General features: G+C 50.4%; 1 protein-coding gene across 4 annotated transcripts in view; it reads left to right on the forward strand.

The window, feature by feature from the left end:
• Positions 1–17,056, forward strand: part of NUP188 (nucleoporin 188) — a 1,828,090-nt gene that overhangs the window by 301,288 nt on the left and 1,509,746 nt on the right. For all 4 annotated transcript variants that reach the window (XM_069609202.1, XM_069609203.1, XM_069609201.1 and 1 more), the window contains exon 7: positions 10,117–10,209. In XM_069609202.1, coding sequence (XP_069465303.1) covers positions 10,117–10,209 — 93 coding nt within the window. The remainder of the gene's footprint in view (positions 1–10,116; positions 10,210–17,056) is intronic.

The raw sequence follows: 17,056 nt of genomic DNA on the forward strand, positions 1-17,056 counted from the left end.
CCAGGTGCATCCTTGAAACTTGGAAAATTTTCAATTTGCGTTTTGAGCCTTCTGCATCAACCAAAGCCGTTCAATCAGTCTTCGTCGCATCGCAGAGGTGTCCTGTGGGCGTTGCCTTTGCAGAAGTCTTCATCTTTTCCTCGGTTGGGTGTCCAGCTGGAAGTTGTCTGGAACCGATTCTGAAGCACAGCCACTGGCCCAAACTAAATCCTGTGCTGGAAAGTGATCACTCCTCCAGCAACCCCTTGGCCTTCCTCAAATGGACCAAGCACAGAAAACTGATTCTGGAACCTTCTGAAACGGTTTCTGGAGAAATCTGAGTCAGAGGGCAAGTTGACACAAGTGTTCCACCCCCGCCTGTGTTCTCCATAGAGTTACATTGGGAGAGGGGGTAAAGCCCTGTCCCTAAATCACGCTTTCCTGACTGTGGTTGGTGGAGGCTTGGTGAACAATCCCTTCCTGGACCTATCCTAGAGTCTGGGATTGAGTGAGCTCACTTACCTAAACTTAACTCACCTTTTTGACTTTTGAATCATAACCACTGGCATTATTTGAGCTGATGACATTAGGGTACAAGGCCAAAACCATAAGTATTAAAGTGTCTTTACTGAATGGCATGCATCTGATTACTTTCCTGGTTTCAGTGGTTATTGAATCAAATGCTTTCTTTCTTTGCCTACATTTGAGTGTATGTTAGGGAGATTTATCATTTTTATGGTTCATCCTCTCTCCTAGTGAGACCCCCAGCACTTTTTTGCTGGACTTCTGGACTTGTTTCTGACCTCTTGAAAGAGTGGAGCCTTTTTCCGCTCATTCATTCTTCTTGGCACTGTCTTTTGGAACTCTATTCTTTGTATTTTACCTGCACTATGAAGTCTGTTTTCTATGGCTTTCAAGGCATCTGTATTTAACTATTGCAGCAAGCAGCTCCTTATGGGCAGTGTTGCTGTAATTATGGCTGGTGGCAGTGGACGCGTTTTACCAACTATTGTCTGATTAGTCTACTGCAGACTATGTGCATAGCTCCAGTAGTGCAGAATAGCGGCACCCAAGTACCAACTTGGGGCCTTACCTTCTTTTTTCGCCATTACTAGTGTGGTTGTTCTTTGTTAGCCCTTCTACCATTCTGGGAGGGGGGAGGCCGTTGTGTGTTTTTGTTTCCTTTGGCGGGAACTTTTGGGTGTCCTTGCCTAGCCTCCATGAGGAGAGGAGAGCTTCAGGTTGTAGAGCCAGTTTCGCAGCACAGCAAGTCTTTCAAAGTCATAAATGCAAGCCTAGCTAGGAGGCACGTCGAAGCAAAGCAGTAGAAGTTGCTGTCGACACTTTCAAGTCTCTAGGAAGGAAGATCCAAGTAGGCCCAACCAATGTTGGAGACCCTGTTAAAGGACTCGAAAGGGACACAAGCAGCGGATGAAGTCGGAGTTAAGAGGGGCTTACCCTGGACACCTCTATGTGCACTCCAATGCTCTGGAGCGACTTTCTGAAATCAAGTAAGCAATACCTTTTTCCTCACAGTACCTCAGGTTCGAAAAAATGTTTTGTTGTGGATGCTCAGCGATGTTGCAGATCTGGACCCGACCTCTGGATTCCTTGCTCTGATGACTGAAGGCAGGACAATGGACCTGATCCCTCAGCAGCAGTCTAGAAAGAGGATATCTGGCATAGCTTTCAGCAAATTCTTTGGACACACTGCGGTTTTGGAGCCTTTTCTGCAGCAGCAACAAAGGACGTGATTTGCCTGGTCGATCTTCTTCGCTCTCTGCAGTCCCACACTTTTATGGGGGGTCTGGGTGCGTTGGATCGGATCTCTAGAGTGTCCTTAAGGGCTCAGCCAAGATGAGGACAGGTTTGACCTTTTCATAAGGTTGCACTTGGAATAGGCAGCAGGTCTCCTGTTATTGGGGTTCAACAACGCTGGAAAATCATAGGACCTTGGGAGATGGCTCAAATCATAGTTCCTCTTGGACTGCTTTTTCCCACCAACCAAAGGGAAGGAGTCCTCTCCGGAGCGTTTCTGTCTCACAGAAAACGGGGTCAGGACAGCAGTGGTCACTTCACGGTGTTGTAAAGGGTCTGCAGGCTTCTCTGGTCATCTTCTTCAGTTACATCAGCATCCAGTGGTCGGCTTGCTTTTCACACCAGAAGCCTCACCTTTTATACAGTTCCAGCACACACTGCTCTGCAATCTCGCTCAGCATTTTACAGTACAGCCAGACCCTTGTGGGAGCTGGTCCTATTCAGGCACTCTCGCAGACAAAGGACGGGGGGGGGTGGCTCATCCCCCACTTCCTGCCTGCCCAGACACTCTGGAGCCTAGGCAGGGACACAAACTGACCTCCCCATCCCAGGATGGTAGAAGAAGGGCTAACAAAGAACCACCACGCTAGTAATGTTGAAAAAAAAAGGAGGCCCCAAGTTAGTATTTGGGTGGCCCTATTGTGCACTACCGGGGCTATGGACATAGCCTGTGGTACATAAATTACACAATAGTTGGTAGAGCATGTCCACTGCCACCAGCCATAACTAGGAGATTGTCTAGGTGACTGACTTAAATCACAGGTGCAGAGAGAACTGTAGTTACTTGAGGATATACAAAAATAATTTTAAAGGAGGACCCTATGGGCCCCCCAGCAACACTGCCCATAAGGAGCTGTGTGCTGCAGTAGTAGAAACAAAGATGCCTTTAAGAGCTATGGAGCAGACAGACTCCATATAGTACAGGTAGAATACAAAGAATAGAGTTCCAACAGAGAGCCCACAAGAATGAATGAGGGTAGAAAGGCTCAAATCTTTCAGGATTGAAAGAAAAAGGACCAGAAGCAAAAGGTGCTGGGCGTCTCGCTAGGAGAGGGGATGAAACATTATGACAAATCTTCCTAACACTTATGTGTACGACTTTTAAAATTCATTGGCACGTTTGTGCCTGTTCAGGGAGCAATTTGCTGTCAACCCGGTAAAGCGTTTTCAGAGTGTTGCTGTCGAAAGTAAAATGCAACGCTGAAATCAGAGCTACGCCGTAAGACACTTTCTGAACGAGAAAACCCATCCATAGCCAAAAAGGGTGCCGTGGGAGTACCCGTGCTCAGGCAGCCGTGCAGGTCTCTAAGGGTACTGCCGATGTTGCAGCTTTCAGTGAGACCTCGGTAGAAGACTGTCAGAGAATCGAAAGTTTAGAGACCAAAAAGTGATCAACGTTTAGGAAAGCCTTCTCAATGAGTAGGATGATTGGAAAGTAGTTCACACTAGACTCGCAGTAAGGGAAGGTCCACAAAGTAGATGTTTCAGAATATTTTCTTTTTATAATCAAGTTGTATAGTGAGGGGTGCTACTATTTATTTTGATTGTTGAAGTGACATTTTGAAGAGATGTTTCAGAAATGTCATCCAGTATTGTTACAAAGTGTTCCAAAAATCCTGCAAGGTCCAACTGTGTCTTTGGATATCCACAGGCCCCAAACCCCACAACTACAGAGCAGTAATTCCCTCTAGAATCATTTCAGTTTTGATTAGCTCACTGGTGTGGAATGGATTTCTATGTGCTAGTGCAAGTCTATAGGCAAGGGTACATGATCTGAAATGGGAGCAACTCGTGGTGGTGTAACTGAAAGAAGATCGAAAAGAGGATAAGGATTCCAGTCACACTAGATGCGTCGCCTGAATGGTGACTTGGAGATTCATTGAACAGTGGTGTTCTGACTTCCTCAGCCAAAGGTCGAACAGCTCCAGGCTGGATTCGAAGGGCCTGAAATGGAGCCCTCTAACATAGGGTAACTAGAACCAGGACCCTAAAGTAAGTTGGGGGATCCCAAAGAAGAGATCAGGTTGTTGAAGTAGCAGAGACTTCAGGTTGGCAGACTGAAGTTCCTAAAGCAGGAGCTAGTGATGTTGCAGTCCAAAGCTGATAGCCAGGTTCTGGGTTTAAAAACAGAACCAAGGCCCCAGGATCTGCCAGGAAACCCAAAGATCAAGAAATTAAGAACGTTATGTGTTGCATCCGTCTAATGTCTGAGAGTGCAGAGTGGAGCTAGTGTATCTGCAGCCAGAGATGTTTGGGTTCAATGCAGATGCCTTTGCCAGAGGAATGGAGCCGGGCGCAAGATGAAGTCTGAGGACTTGAGACTATTTTCTGAGGTTGATTTGACAATGGGTGATGCTAGCCAGGGTTACAGGTTGCTGGCTTGGCAAAAGGTAGCAGGGCACCAACTGACTATCTCTACGCCGTAGGAATGGTAAGAGGGCCCTGGTTGATGGCCTGGGTGGTGAAGAAATGTTCCAGGTGAAGAGACGGTCACACCAGTGTTCAGACAGATTTTTAGGAATGTTCAGGCCACCTTTTAGGGAGCACCTTAACTTTTTACTCCCCCCCCCCCTTTTATTTTTGTATCACTGACCTATTTCTGGTGCTAAGAGGGACTTCTACTGAAACGCCTCTGCAATTGCAACCCTTCTTGGGTCATTTTGAGTATATGGGACTGGGTTGCTCAAAAGGCTCTTAGCCCGAGCGGTCCTTCTGAAGCACACAATTCATGTCCTATAGTGATTATATCACCCTAGGTTGGTTTTAAGGAGGAGGATGGTGATGTTTTAGTTTCAGCTTAACCAAGGTTGCAAGCAATTTTACCACATTGATAGCCAGATGTGCCTTTTTAGTACCCGTTCATGTACCTCTGTACTGCTGCGGCCCACCACGCTCTGCCGATCGACTTTATTTTAGCGGTGCATCATATCCCTCATTGTTGTAACGTGTCAGGAGTCAGCCGCATCCCACCTACTACCTTTTTGCCACTGCACCCACTGATGTTGCGAGTGTTGCACGGTGCTGTATGCCCCTATAAACCTGTACACCCATATTTGCATTTCGTGCCTCGTGCTCCCTTAACTGCATTGATTGTCTACCCACCACTGCACTAAATTATGAGCCCATACCTGCATTTGATGAGTGCATTTCATCCTACACTTGCATTTGATTGTGTGCCCGCACCTGCACTGATTGTTTGCCCTTAACTGTATTGCACACCCCACTTGACTGTGTCCCAACATTGTATGCCATCGCTAGCTTCCAGTACTGCTACGCATACTCCCGCCTCTATACCTAGCATCCAGGCCAGTGGCTTATTCCCGCTAGCATGCACCAAGCTCCCTGCTTCAGTCTCCTCTATCTATGCCACTGTAGACTCCGCAGCTCCACGTGCCCAACAGTTCACTCAGGTCATTGCTCTCTCTGGACACCACCTGCTCTTGCCATTGCTCTCCTTCTCTTCAGTCTCGATTCTCTCCCAATCCACCTTGGCAACCACTGACTTAGCCCTCCCTCCCATCACCCCACATCAGTACTCTTCCCAAGTAGGCAGACCCGCCCATTGGAGCACGTTCAGCACACGTTGCTCCCAGGATCACTTAGCATCTAGACTCACCAGGCTTAGGTCCTGCACTGCAACATTTGCTCTGCCGTGCCATCCGAACCCCATGACCAGAAGGAACCTCAAGCTGCCCGCTCGTACCCACCTTGTCTATACTACCAAGAATTCCCTCAATATCAAAGGCACTCACTCCCTACTTAAATCAACACCACCAACCCCCCCCCCCCCCACAGCCTCCTGCATGCACCCTCGAAACCCCTCATCCAACTATAGCTCAACTCTACAAGCCCTCCCCTGCGAACCCCTCTCACTCCACCCACCAACGTGCCACCCTCGACAACAAGTGCCAAAATGAACTATCCCCCACATGCTCTTAAATGTGCTCTTATAAACGCACTCTCTCCCAGCTCATGTGCTAGAAATCAACAACCTTATTGATGCGCAAAACTTAGACCTACTCGCCGTCACAGAGACATGGCTCCATGAGGCATCAGGCCCAGCGATTGCCTTAGCCCTCCCGGACGGATACTCCATCCTCCGCCAAGAAAGACTAACGTCTAAAGGAGGAGGTGTAGCCCTCCTTACCAAGGACGCATTTTCTATCAGACTCTGCAACCACCCATGCAAAGGTAATACAGACCTACTCTCAGCCAAACTATCACTATCTCCTAATTCCACCATTAATATCCACCTATTGTGCCAACCCCCTGGCTCAGCACCAGAATTCCAAGGACAACTCCTCCATGCACTTGGCAACAACCTTAAAGGCTCCTCCAAATCCATCCTACTCGGAAACCTTAATTTAGGTCTGAATGACCCGAAGGACAAAGCCGCCTCAACTTTACAAAAAATAAATACAAAAAATGACAAGCCCCTCCCACTGCAAAGGCCGCACCCTCGATTGGGTGGCAGACAACAACCCCTCCACCTCCCTCACCTCCAACTCTGCCTACCCCTGGACGGACCATAATTGCATCCATTTCACCATGCCCACCACTAAAGCTCTCACCTAATGCCCTCCCTGCAAAGATCAGAAGCTCAAAAACACTTACTAAGGACAACCTTCTTCCCCTCCTGCAAGTTGCTGAATTCAAGCCCCCATTCTCGAATGACCCTAACACACTTGCAGACATCTACACCAACACCCTCACCAGAGCTATCAACACCATAGCCCCATTGGAATCCAAAAAAGAAAAAAGGTTCATGCACACCAACTCCTGGTTCACGGATGAACTCCTTGACTTACGTACAGGCAAACGTAACGCCATGCCTAACTGGCAAGCAATGCCCAGTGCTTCCACCAAGGAAGAATTTCAAAAACGTTCAGCCCGGTATAAAGTTGCCATTTTCAAAGCCAAGTCCAAATCCCTCAACCAAAGGATCTCCAAGACCAACTCACAATCTAAGGAAATGTTCTCAATCTTTAAATACCTCATCACCCCAGCCGCCAGCCCAGACAAAATCATTAAGGATGAAGCTTGGTGTGCCAGCATACAGGCCGCTATGCTTAGTAAAATCAAACTACTTCAAGAGAAAATACAAGCTCAATTCAAAGCCTTACCCAAGACTGACCCCCCCACCCCCCCCTGCTCAGCTCCCCTTCCCAATCGCCCCCCACCCTCTTTTTCTCATTTCACGACGTCACTGAACCTGATGTTCTTGCACTCCTCCAACAGCTCACACTATGGACTTGCAAAGGAGACATCTGTCCCCCCAACATCATCATAAAATGTGCTTTCTCCGTGGCGCCTCTCATTACGACATTTATTAATGCCTCTTTCAAATCATGCACTGTCCTATCCAGTCTCAAAGAAGCTTGGGTCTGCCCTTTTCTAAAAAAAAAAAGTCCCTAGATCCTGCTTCCCCCCAACAACTACCGCCTCATTACCACTGTGCCATTTCTCCTCAAAATCCTTGACAAAGCAGCCCACAACCGGATCCAACACTACCTAGAAACTACCACCATCCTCAGCAAAAAGTCAATCAGGCTTCCGTAAAGGCCACGGCACAGATACCGCCCTCTTGGACCTTAAAAATCAAATCACCACCATCATGGACAAAGGCAAACAGGCCCTCCTCCTACTCTTGGACCTCTCGGCCGCCTTCGACCTGGTGGATCACAAAACACTCACCTCCCAACTCACCCACGCCTCATTTCCCCACCAAAGCCTCCTCATGGATCACATCCTTCCTGGAAGGCAGAGCTCTCTGACCGGGCAAATGCAGCCCCCTCCACCATCCAGTGCGGAGTTCCCCAAGGTTCTTACACAGCCCCCACCCTATACAACCTGTTCACAAAACCACTCTTGACAGGTTGGACTCCCTCGGCATAGCTTATACCAACTATGCCGATGATACACAGGTCCCCCTCCCACTTACAGGCACCTACAACCAGGACGCCACAGCTTTCCTCCACATCTACTCTACCATCCAGGCATGGATGGCAGAAAATGGGCTGTCTGAACGGCGATAAAACCGAGATCATCATCATGGGCCCTAATGTGACACTTGATAAACTTAGCCAACAATACTGCAACTTCTCCATTGACATTTCCATCATCCCAGTATCACCAGCAGTCAAAACATTAGGGGTTTTCCTTGACGCGACACTATCTATGACCCGCCAGGTCAGTGCCATCACCTCTGCATCCGCCCACACCACCAAGCTCATAAATGCAGTCAAACCTTTCCTATCCACCCAAAACTGCCTAATCATCGCAAGAGCTACTATTGGAGCTAAATTAGACTATTGCAATCCTCTCCTACCGGGAACATCGGCCAAAAACCTTAAGAGACTTCAAACAGTCCAAAATAACGCACTCGGAGCAGCCCTCACGATACCCAAGAGACCATATCACGCAGGCTAGACGAGATGCCCACTGGTATCGCCTTCAAGACTCTCACTCTAACACACATGTCTAAGCCTCCCTGCCCATCCCTACCTATCTGATACTATATCCAGAGACACCGCCTCTGGCCACAAAAGAACCTGCAGCACCAAGAAACTGCGCATCCCTCCTATCATGAGAGCCAAAGCAGGCGGAATTGGCTTCCACACCTAGCTCCCAAACTGTGGAACACCTTACCTAACTCACTCAGAGCAGAGACCTCCCTCGCTGCCTTCTGGAAAAAACCTCAAAACACGCTTTAACTAACATAGTGGCCACCCTGACCATCCCATCACCACTCCCTTTCTCCTTGTTTGCAGCCAAGTATGTACAGTGCCTCTCCTCCTGTATTGCATGTCTCTACAATGTCTGTAACAGCACCAGGATGCCCCTGGGCTGCTGCACGCTTTATAAATGTTAATAATAAATAAATATTCCTGCCCACAGCCACATTGTTTTGGGTGCTTCCTTTGGTCGGAGTAAACACAAAGTATTCTTAAAATGCCTTTTCGCCCCATGTGGGATTTTTGTGATTCAGCCTCTATATTGCTTTTAACTGGAATAGACCAGTCTCTGACCCTGGGCTCGCCATATAAGATCCTGTGGGAGTAGTCTGGGTCGAGTGGCAGATTCAGGGGCCAACCATATCTTCTGGTCTTCTTACCCTTTGTCCCTGATCCCCTAATCTGATCGGTGGGCTAGCTTTGGCCAGACCCTGTGAGTGTTGGCGTAAGCTGTTCGGTTTTGAATTTTCGGAAAAGCAGGGTTTCTTATCTGATGGGAGAATGATCTGTATTTTCCACTGTTGCTGTAATTTCAGGACCACATTTCGCCATACTGACTGAATGCTGTGTTCCAGCATTCAGTCTGTATGGCGAAACCTCCGGTTTGGTGGTAGGGGGCGTGGGGGTTCTCCTTCCTGGTGACTTCAGTTGTGTGTTGGGTCAGGCTTTCCATGTGGGGCTGTTTTCATATTGTGTTTCTGAGGTCGTCAAGCCTTGTTGCCGGAAGCTATGCTGCAATCCTAACTTTGAAGTTCTCTGTTTCTACCCACAATGGACCCATCTGGCACATGGGTCTCTGTGGCAATTGATGCTCTGCAGTGTTCCTTGGCAGCCACCCCCCCCCCCACTGCATTTTCTATTTTATTTTTATGTATTGTAATGTTTCTCATCCCCTTGTCCCCCTCCCTGTTGCCCTGTGGGTGCTTTGAAACTGAATTTTACTGTATAAGCGCCTTACAAGCGAACAGTAAATGAATACATTTCTATAGATTATATTGATTGTTCCCATTAGTCGGGAGGATTGGGTTTGTCGTTAGGAGTAACTGTACTTCTAGCGCCCCTTCATCCATAGAACATACCCTCCATCTCCACTCTTTATAAATGTCTGTTCGCCTTTGGTATTAGAGTAAAAGACGGCAGCGCTATAAACTCAGGGGCATAACTAGCACAGATCGTGGATGTGCATCAGGGATTTGTGTTTCTTTGGGCCCGACATAAGCTGTGCCAGATGTGCTCTGCTTCCCTCCCTTACTTGCAGGAATGTGCTGTTCGTATGGATGAAGTTGCTTAGTATACTAGTCCATGCTGTGAGTACAGGTCTTGTCTGCTGTGTCACCCTAGTGGGTAATTGGGGCGCTTAGAGGAGGTGTCGTTCAGTTACTATCAGCACACTCCTATTTCATTCAGTTCTGGAATATTGTCTTATTGGGGTGAAGTATTTTCTGGGATCAGGTATTTTGTAGTCACTGAAAGGCACCGTACACACTCAGTAAGGTATTCTGCATGGTCAACTTGTTGGGCGTTTTATTGTGTTTGCTGGCAATTGGCTCAGTCACCAATCATCATGCTGTTCCTTCTCTCGTAGATTGCGGACTATTATTATGAAGAGAGACTCTGCATCTTACGCTGTGTCTTAAACCTGCTGACTTATTTCCAGGATGAAAGGCACCCTTATAGGGTAAGTAGAAGGATTCCAATGCATGATTGGCCTCAGAACCTAGGTATCTAAATGCCTGTGCACCCTGTTTTTAAGGCCCCTAAATACCCTTTGGTGAAAGTTCCTGCAGGCCTAACCACCTTTTAATGATTGTATATGAATGGCTCATCACAGGTAGGCAGCAGAATGGCTGAGCGTGTTATAGGGAGGCAGCTAAATGCATGTACACCCTGCAGGTGGTTACTAAATGCCTGCTGCATGTTACGAACTGGCAGCTAAATGTCTCATCGTATGTAATGGTTCCATGGAAACTGCCCTTGACGTTGCTGGTGGATGCTAAGAAAGACTTTCTCTTTTGCACCTTTCTGACACCCTTCTTTTTGTTTAACGTGTCCTGACTTTTTGAAGGGAATAAACCCTTCACTTCCCTTGACTTTTGCTCATTGTTATGGCTTAGTTGACTGGTCCTTCAGACTGTGTATTTGGGCAATTGCACACAGCACCTTGCAGTGCTATCCTCATTACATTTTATCTTTTGGGTTTTTGTTCACGTTGTATATGTGCCTAAGACAAGGTGGTGGCAGCAGTTACATTTTTTTCATTTTATTTTACTCGCGCACGTTGGTGTCTGCTGTGAATTGCTACTAAAGTTGGCTAGCACCCTGAGATGGCTATGCCACTTTTTGCCTTGGCCATATTCTCAGGCCAGGAAATCCCATCTAAGGCGATGCACTTGCCAGGTAAAGCTGCTGTTTTCGTAGGCTAGTGAGCCGTTGTGTGTGTGTGCCCAAGAGAGGGGTCTGGGACTGTCTGGTCACAGTCAACATCCCTGGTGCCAGAGAGTCTGCTGCTGAGTGGATGTGAAGCCAGTAGTTGTCCCGATTGGACAACTACTGGCTGTTTGAATGGTGCATTTCGAGGGGATTGGGTCCTCCGACGTATTCCATATCTATGACATGTAATCATCACAGCTGTGCTGCTTCGGAAACATTTTCCTGCGTCGATGCGCCGTCGTCGAGGACCTCCTCCGACGTCATCCGATGTGATAAGTAGGATGCACGACGCCCGTAGCCTCAGTTCCGTTTTTTCCGCGAACGTGTTGCTTCGTGAATCTCGGTTAACGCCTCGACTCTTTGGAGTTCTGTTCTTCTCGGTTCTTCGAACCTGTTCGTTTTTGTGAAAATCCTTCGTGTGAAGATGTCTTCGACCCCGCGTCTGGGCTTCAAGAAGTGCGGGGAGTGTGGGTCCAAGATGTCGGTGACGGACTCGCACAACGCCTGCCTCTGGTGCCTCGGGGAGGCCCACGACACGGAAGACTGTATCGACTGCCAGTCGCTCACGTCCAAAGCCTTACGCGAACGTAAGAAGAAGTTGTCGGTAGGTCGGGTGTCCAAGCCCCGGAAGTCGAAGTCTGTGGGGTTTTTGACGGATGATTCGAGAGGTGACTCTCCGCGTCATTGTCGGAAGTCTCCTGGGTCTCGTACTAGGAGTCGGTCTCGCCACTCCTCAGCCTCTTCAAGGCATTCTCGGAAGCGCCGACACCGGTCGTCTTCCAGGTCCTCTTCGGAGGACTCTGCCCGGCACGTCGCTTACCCCACCAGCCGTGCGACGCCGGAGGAATGGGCTTCCTTCGGGAAGAAAATGCTGGCGATTCTCGAGTCGCAGGGTACTAAGCCGTCCGCGCCCCCGAGTGGGGTCGGTCGTGAGACACCGCTCGCAAGAGTGGTCGGCACGAGTCACGGGAGAGGTCCCGTTCGGACAAGGAGACTCGTTCTCGACGTACCCGTTCCAGGTCCCGATCCTCGATGCGTTCGAGACCGTGTGCACCTGTGAGGTCTTCGAGGAAGACATCGACGTCTGAGGCGTCGACAGGCTTTCTCGAGGCTCCAGCTTCGAGAAAGTCGTCGAGGCCGTCGACGCTCAGGTCGTCGAAGGACACGCTCGGGGCTCTGGCTTCGAGGGCTGTGTCGACGCCGCCGATGCTGGCGGCGCTGCATCTGACGTCGATGCCGATTTCCTCGACGCCGATCCTCTCCGCGCCGATGCCTGTTCTCTCGACGCCGGCACCGATTCGCTCGACGCCTTTCGTGTCGGAGGTACCCCGTGGCACGGGGGAACCCCCTAGGAAGGCTCTGGTTAAGAGCAAGCACTCTCGGGTGCCTTCTTTTCGCCACCTGGAATATATTTCAGAGGCGGATGAGGATTCTGATGGCCTGGTTCCTAGTCAGGTTCCAGATGAAATTGTCTCGGGCCGTAGTCAGTTTGACGATTTGAGGCAGTCACTGCATGATGCCAGTGGACTGGACACCTCTCCGGAGGTGGAGTTTTGTAGGCCTGAGCCTGGCTCTCATGCCGATTCCTCGTACCGGCGCCTTATGGCTAGGGGTACTTGGGATGGTCTGCTCCCCCAGGGGAGTTTGTGCAGGATGATCTAACAGACATCCTTGATGTTGGTCCCCCAACTGACTCGGTACTACCGTTCCATATGGCTTTACAGAGAAGGGTGGCGGCGGCTTGGACTGCTCCGGAGAGTCTCCCGGCAGTGGGCAGATCCTTGTCACGAAAATACCGTCCAGCCAGTAGCGATCCCTGCTACTTGACCAGGCACCCCACTCCGGAGAGTTTGGTGGTGCAGGCAGCCACGGCCCCGGCAAAGCAGGCGTCGTACCCTACCATCCCTCCTGATGGGGACGACAAACGTTTTGATGACTGGGCGAAGAAAGTGTTTTCTTCTGGTGGTATGGCGCTTCAGACGGCCAACTCCATTTGTGCCTTGTCTCGTTTCACACACACTCTGTGGAACTGTGTTGCGTTAGCGGGTGAACATATTCCCGAAGGGGACGAACGGGATGGTTTCCTTGCTATGGTCCAGGATGGTAAGGATGCCATGTGTGAGTCCGTTCAGTCGGGTTTGGACTTATCTGAATGCGTCAGTAGGTCCATGGCGGCGAGCACCGTGATACGCAGGTTTGCGTGGTTGCGCAAGTCGGGGTTTGCTCCTGATGTGCAGTCCCGGCTCCTCAACATGCCCTTTGACGGTGAACACCTTTTTGGCAGCAAGGCTGACGAGAGCCTTGAGAGGTTGCAGACCTCAAAAGCTGTAGCGAAGTCGTTGGGCGCGGCAGTTCGCCAACCTCTGCCTTTTCGCCCTAGGGGACAGCAGTGGAGGGGTGGTTCCTTTCGCTATTACTCGTCCTTCAGTAAAGCGAGAGGAGCTGGCAGTTAAAGAGGCCAACGCAGGGGTACCAGAGGTGGACGACAGGGTTCCCGTGGTGCCAAGGCCGCTCGGGCAGTTGCCTCTTTGCCCTCAGGTAACGCCGCAGCCGCTCCCACTCAGTCATGAGGCCATGTCCCATGGTTCGCCGGGTGGGGGAAGGCTGGCGCAGCATCTTGTAGAGTGGGAAGCCATTACTTCAGATGTGTGGGTTCTGGAGATCATAACCCACGGCTACTGTCTTCCCTTTCGGCACAGGCCTCGCGACAATCCACCGGGGAACCACTCTTTGCAGTGTCCGGATCCGCTCCTTGCGCAGGATGTTCAAGCCCTGCTGGAGAAAGGCGCCATAGAACTGGTGCCTGTAGCGGAGAGGAACAAGGGATGGTATTCCCCTTATTTTTTGATTTCGAAGAAAGTCGGGGGATTGAGACCCATCATGGACTTGCGCGGTTTGAACAAACTCCTCAGGAAGGACAAGTTCAAGATGGTTACTCTCTCTCAAGTCCTCCAGGCCCTTCAGCTTCAGGACTGGTTGGTGTCACTCGACCTCAAGGATGCTTACTTCCATGTGCCGATCCATCCCAAGCACAAGAAGTACCTGAGGTTCGCGGTTGGCGACTCGCACTTTCAGTTTTGGGTCCTGCCGTTCGGATTGACCTCCGCCCGAGGGTTTTCACCAAGCTCATGGTGGTGGTGGCAGCGCATCTCAGGCAAGGGGGGATTCACGTCTACCCCTACCTGGACGATTGGTTGATCAGGGGAGCTCTCCCGAGCAAGTCCTGGATCATCTGTCTGTCACCTGCCGCTCCCTTCACAGGCTGGGCTTCTCCCTCAATTTAAAGAAGTCCCATTTGACGCCAACACAGCGGCTCCAGTACTTCGGAGCAGTGCTCGACACTTCCCTGGGGCAGTGTTTTCCTCCCCAGGTGAGGGCTCTTCACATTCAGCAGATGGTGCACAAGTTTCAGCATGCCCAGACGCTCCCAGCGTTCGAGTTCTTGAGGTTGCTCGGCCTCATGGCATCCTGCATTCTTCTGGTGCCAGAGGCTCGCCTGCGGATGAGATCTTTGCAGTGGGCACTCAAGACGCAATGGTCGCAGTCCTCCGGCAGGATGTCGGACCCGGTTCAGGTGCTGCCCTCGGTCGCCCGGGACCTTCTGTGGTGGGCCGTCGAAGGCAACTTGATGAAGGGGGCTCCATTTTGGCTTCCCTGGCCGGAGGTGACGATCGTGACGGATGCATCCCTCACGGGATGGGGAGCTCATGCCAACGGGCTGACAGTCAGCGGTCGTTGGTCTCCGTCGGAGTCCAGACTCCATATCAATCTTTTGGAGCTGAGGGCCGCCAGGCTAGCCCTGAAGGCTTTTCTGCCGACTGTGCGAGTAAAGAGTGTCCTGATCCTGACGGACAACACAGTGGCCATGCACTACCTCAACAAAAAGGGGGGGCAGGGTCACTTCCTCTGTGCAGGGAGGCGATGCAGCTCGAGTTCTGGGCCATCCAGCAGGAAGTTTCAATCTCGGCAGTTCATCTGGCCGGAGACGAAAACATGACGGCGGACGCTCTGAGCAGGCAGAGCGCGATCTCTCATGAGTGGGAGATGGCTCAGGAGATTCTCCTGGAGATCTTCGCTCTTTGGAGGACCCCTCAAGTGGATCTCTTCGCCTCCAGTGTCAACCGGAAGTGCGAAAGGTTTTGCTCGCGGGAATTTCCTCCAAAAGGAGCCTTAGGAGACGCGTTCGTGGTGGAGTGGTCATTCCCGCTGCTGTACGCGTTTCCTCCAGTCCCCGTCATCCCGCAAGTGCTGCGGAGGTTACGGAAGTTCGGTTCCCGGATGATCCTCATTGCTCCGGCGTGGGCTCGGAGGCGTGGTACCCGGACCTTCTCGACTTGTCCATCTGCCCTCCACGTCGTCTTCCCTACCGAGACGATCTGCTCTCACGGGAGGGGGATCAGGTTCTCCATCCAGAGGTCAGATCCCTCAACCTTCACGCTTGGCTTCTGAAAGGTTGAGGTATAAGGATTGGGACCTCCCTGAAGAGGTGATGGAGGTGTTGCTTTTGGCCCGAAGGCCAGCAACGAAGTCTCTGTACCGTTGCCGTTGGCGTAAGTTCTGCGACTGGTGCAGAGTTCAGAATGTGGATCCTTTTGCATGTGACATCCCCATGGTTCTGTCCTTTTTACTTTCTTTGGCCCACAGGGGCTTGCAAGTGGGTACCATTAAAGGTTACCTGGTGGCACTGTCCATCTTTAAGCGCTCGTCTGAAGAGTGTTCTTACTTTAAAATCCCTTTAATTTCACAGTTTCTGAAAGGGCTCACTAATGTGTTCCCTACGTCACCTTTCCTGGTGCCCGGTTGGGATTTAAACCTTGTTCTTAAGTTTCTTATGGGTGCTCCGTTTGAGCCTTTGCATTCTTGCCCTTTGAGGCTGTTAACTCTGAAAACTGTGTTTTTAGTTGCGGTTACTTCCGCTCGCAGAGTGAGTGAGTTACAGGCACTTTCAGTTAAGCCACCCTTCACTGTATTTCACAAGGACAGGGTTGTCCTTGGAGTTCGTCCTTCTTTTCTTCCGAAGGTAGTGACAGAATTTCATTTGGCCCAGAAGGTTGTTCTTCCGGCATTCTATCCTCCTCGGCATCCTGGTAAGGAAGAGGAGAGGCTCCATAGGCTTGATCCTAGGAGAGCTTTAAGCTTTTATGTTTCACGCATGTCCCGGGTCAGAGTGGACGATCAACTCTTTATTGGTTACGCTGGAAAGCGTTTGGGGCAAGCTGTGACGAAACAGACTTTGTCTCGCTGGATTATTTTGGCCATCTCGGAGTTTTACCGCTTAGCGGGTAAGGACCCACCGGCTGGCTTGCGGGCCAATTCTACCAGGGGTATGGCTGCATCTACTGCCCTGCAGAGGGGTGTTCCTATTCGCAACATCTGTGATGCAGCCACCTGGGCTTCAGTTCATACATTTGTACATCACTATTCCCTCTATTCCATCAGAGGACAGGATCTGGCCTTTGGCAAGGCGGTCCTTTGCCCTGCTATTTGATTGGCTATTCTAAATTTTGATTCTAAATTCTTTCCCTCCTCCTTGCTCTGGTACTGCTTTGGGAGTCTGTCATAGATATGGAATACGTCGGAGGACCCAATCCCCTCGAAGAACAAGTTACTTTCTTACCTGGTAACGTTCTTTCGATGGGATGGTCCGACGATGTATTCCATATCGCTCCCGCCCTGCCTTCCCCGCTGCAGAATTTCTTTTGCGATTGCAGCTTACGTTCTGCAAGGCTTTGTGTCTGACTGGCAGTTGACTAATGTCACACGTTCTGGGGGAAAAAACGACAACTGAGGCTACGGGTGTCGTGCGTCCTACTTATCACATCGGATGACGTCGGAGGAGGTCCTCGACGACAGCGCATCGACGTCATCGACGCAGGACGCAGATGCCGAACAAAGTTTCCGAAGCAGCACAGCTGTGGTGATTACTTGTCATAGATATGGAATACGTCGTCGGACCATCCCATCGAAAGAACGTTACAAGGTAAGAAAGTAACTTGTTCATCCTTTGCATTGATAGGCTTAGACTTGCTTCCAGCCCAAAATCAAGATAAGAGGAGGGCTGCTGCAGCCATTCATTAGATCTACATTGGAGCAAA

The sequence above is a fragment of the Ambystoma mexicanum genome, chromosome 8 (genome assembly GCF_040938575.1).
Source record: "Ambystoma mexicanum isolate Mex_15411 chromosome 8, UKY_AmexF1_1, whole genome shotgun sequence".
In the NCBI taxonomy this organism is placed as follows: domain Eukaryota; kingdom Metazoa; phylum Chordata; class Amphibia; order Caudata; family Ambystomatidae; genus Ambystoma; species Ambystoma mexicanum.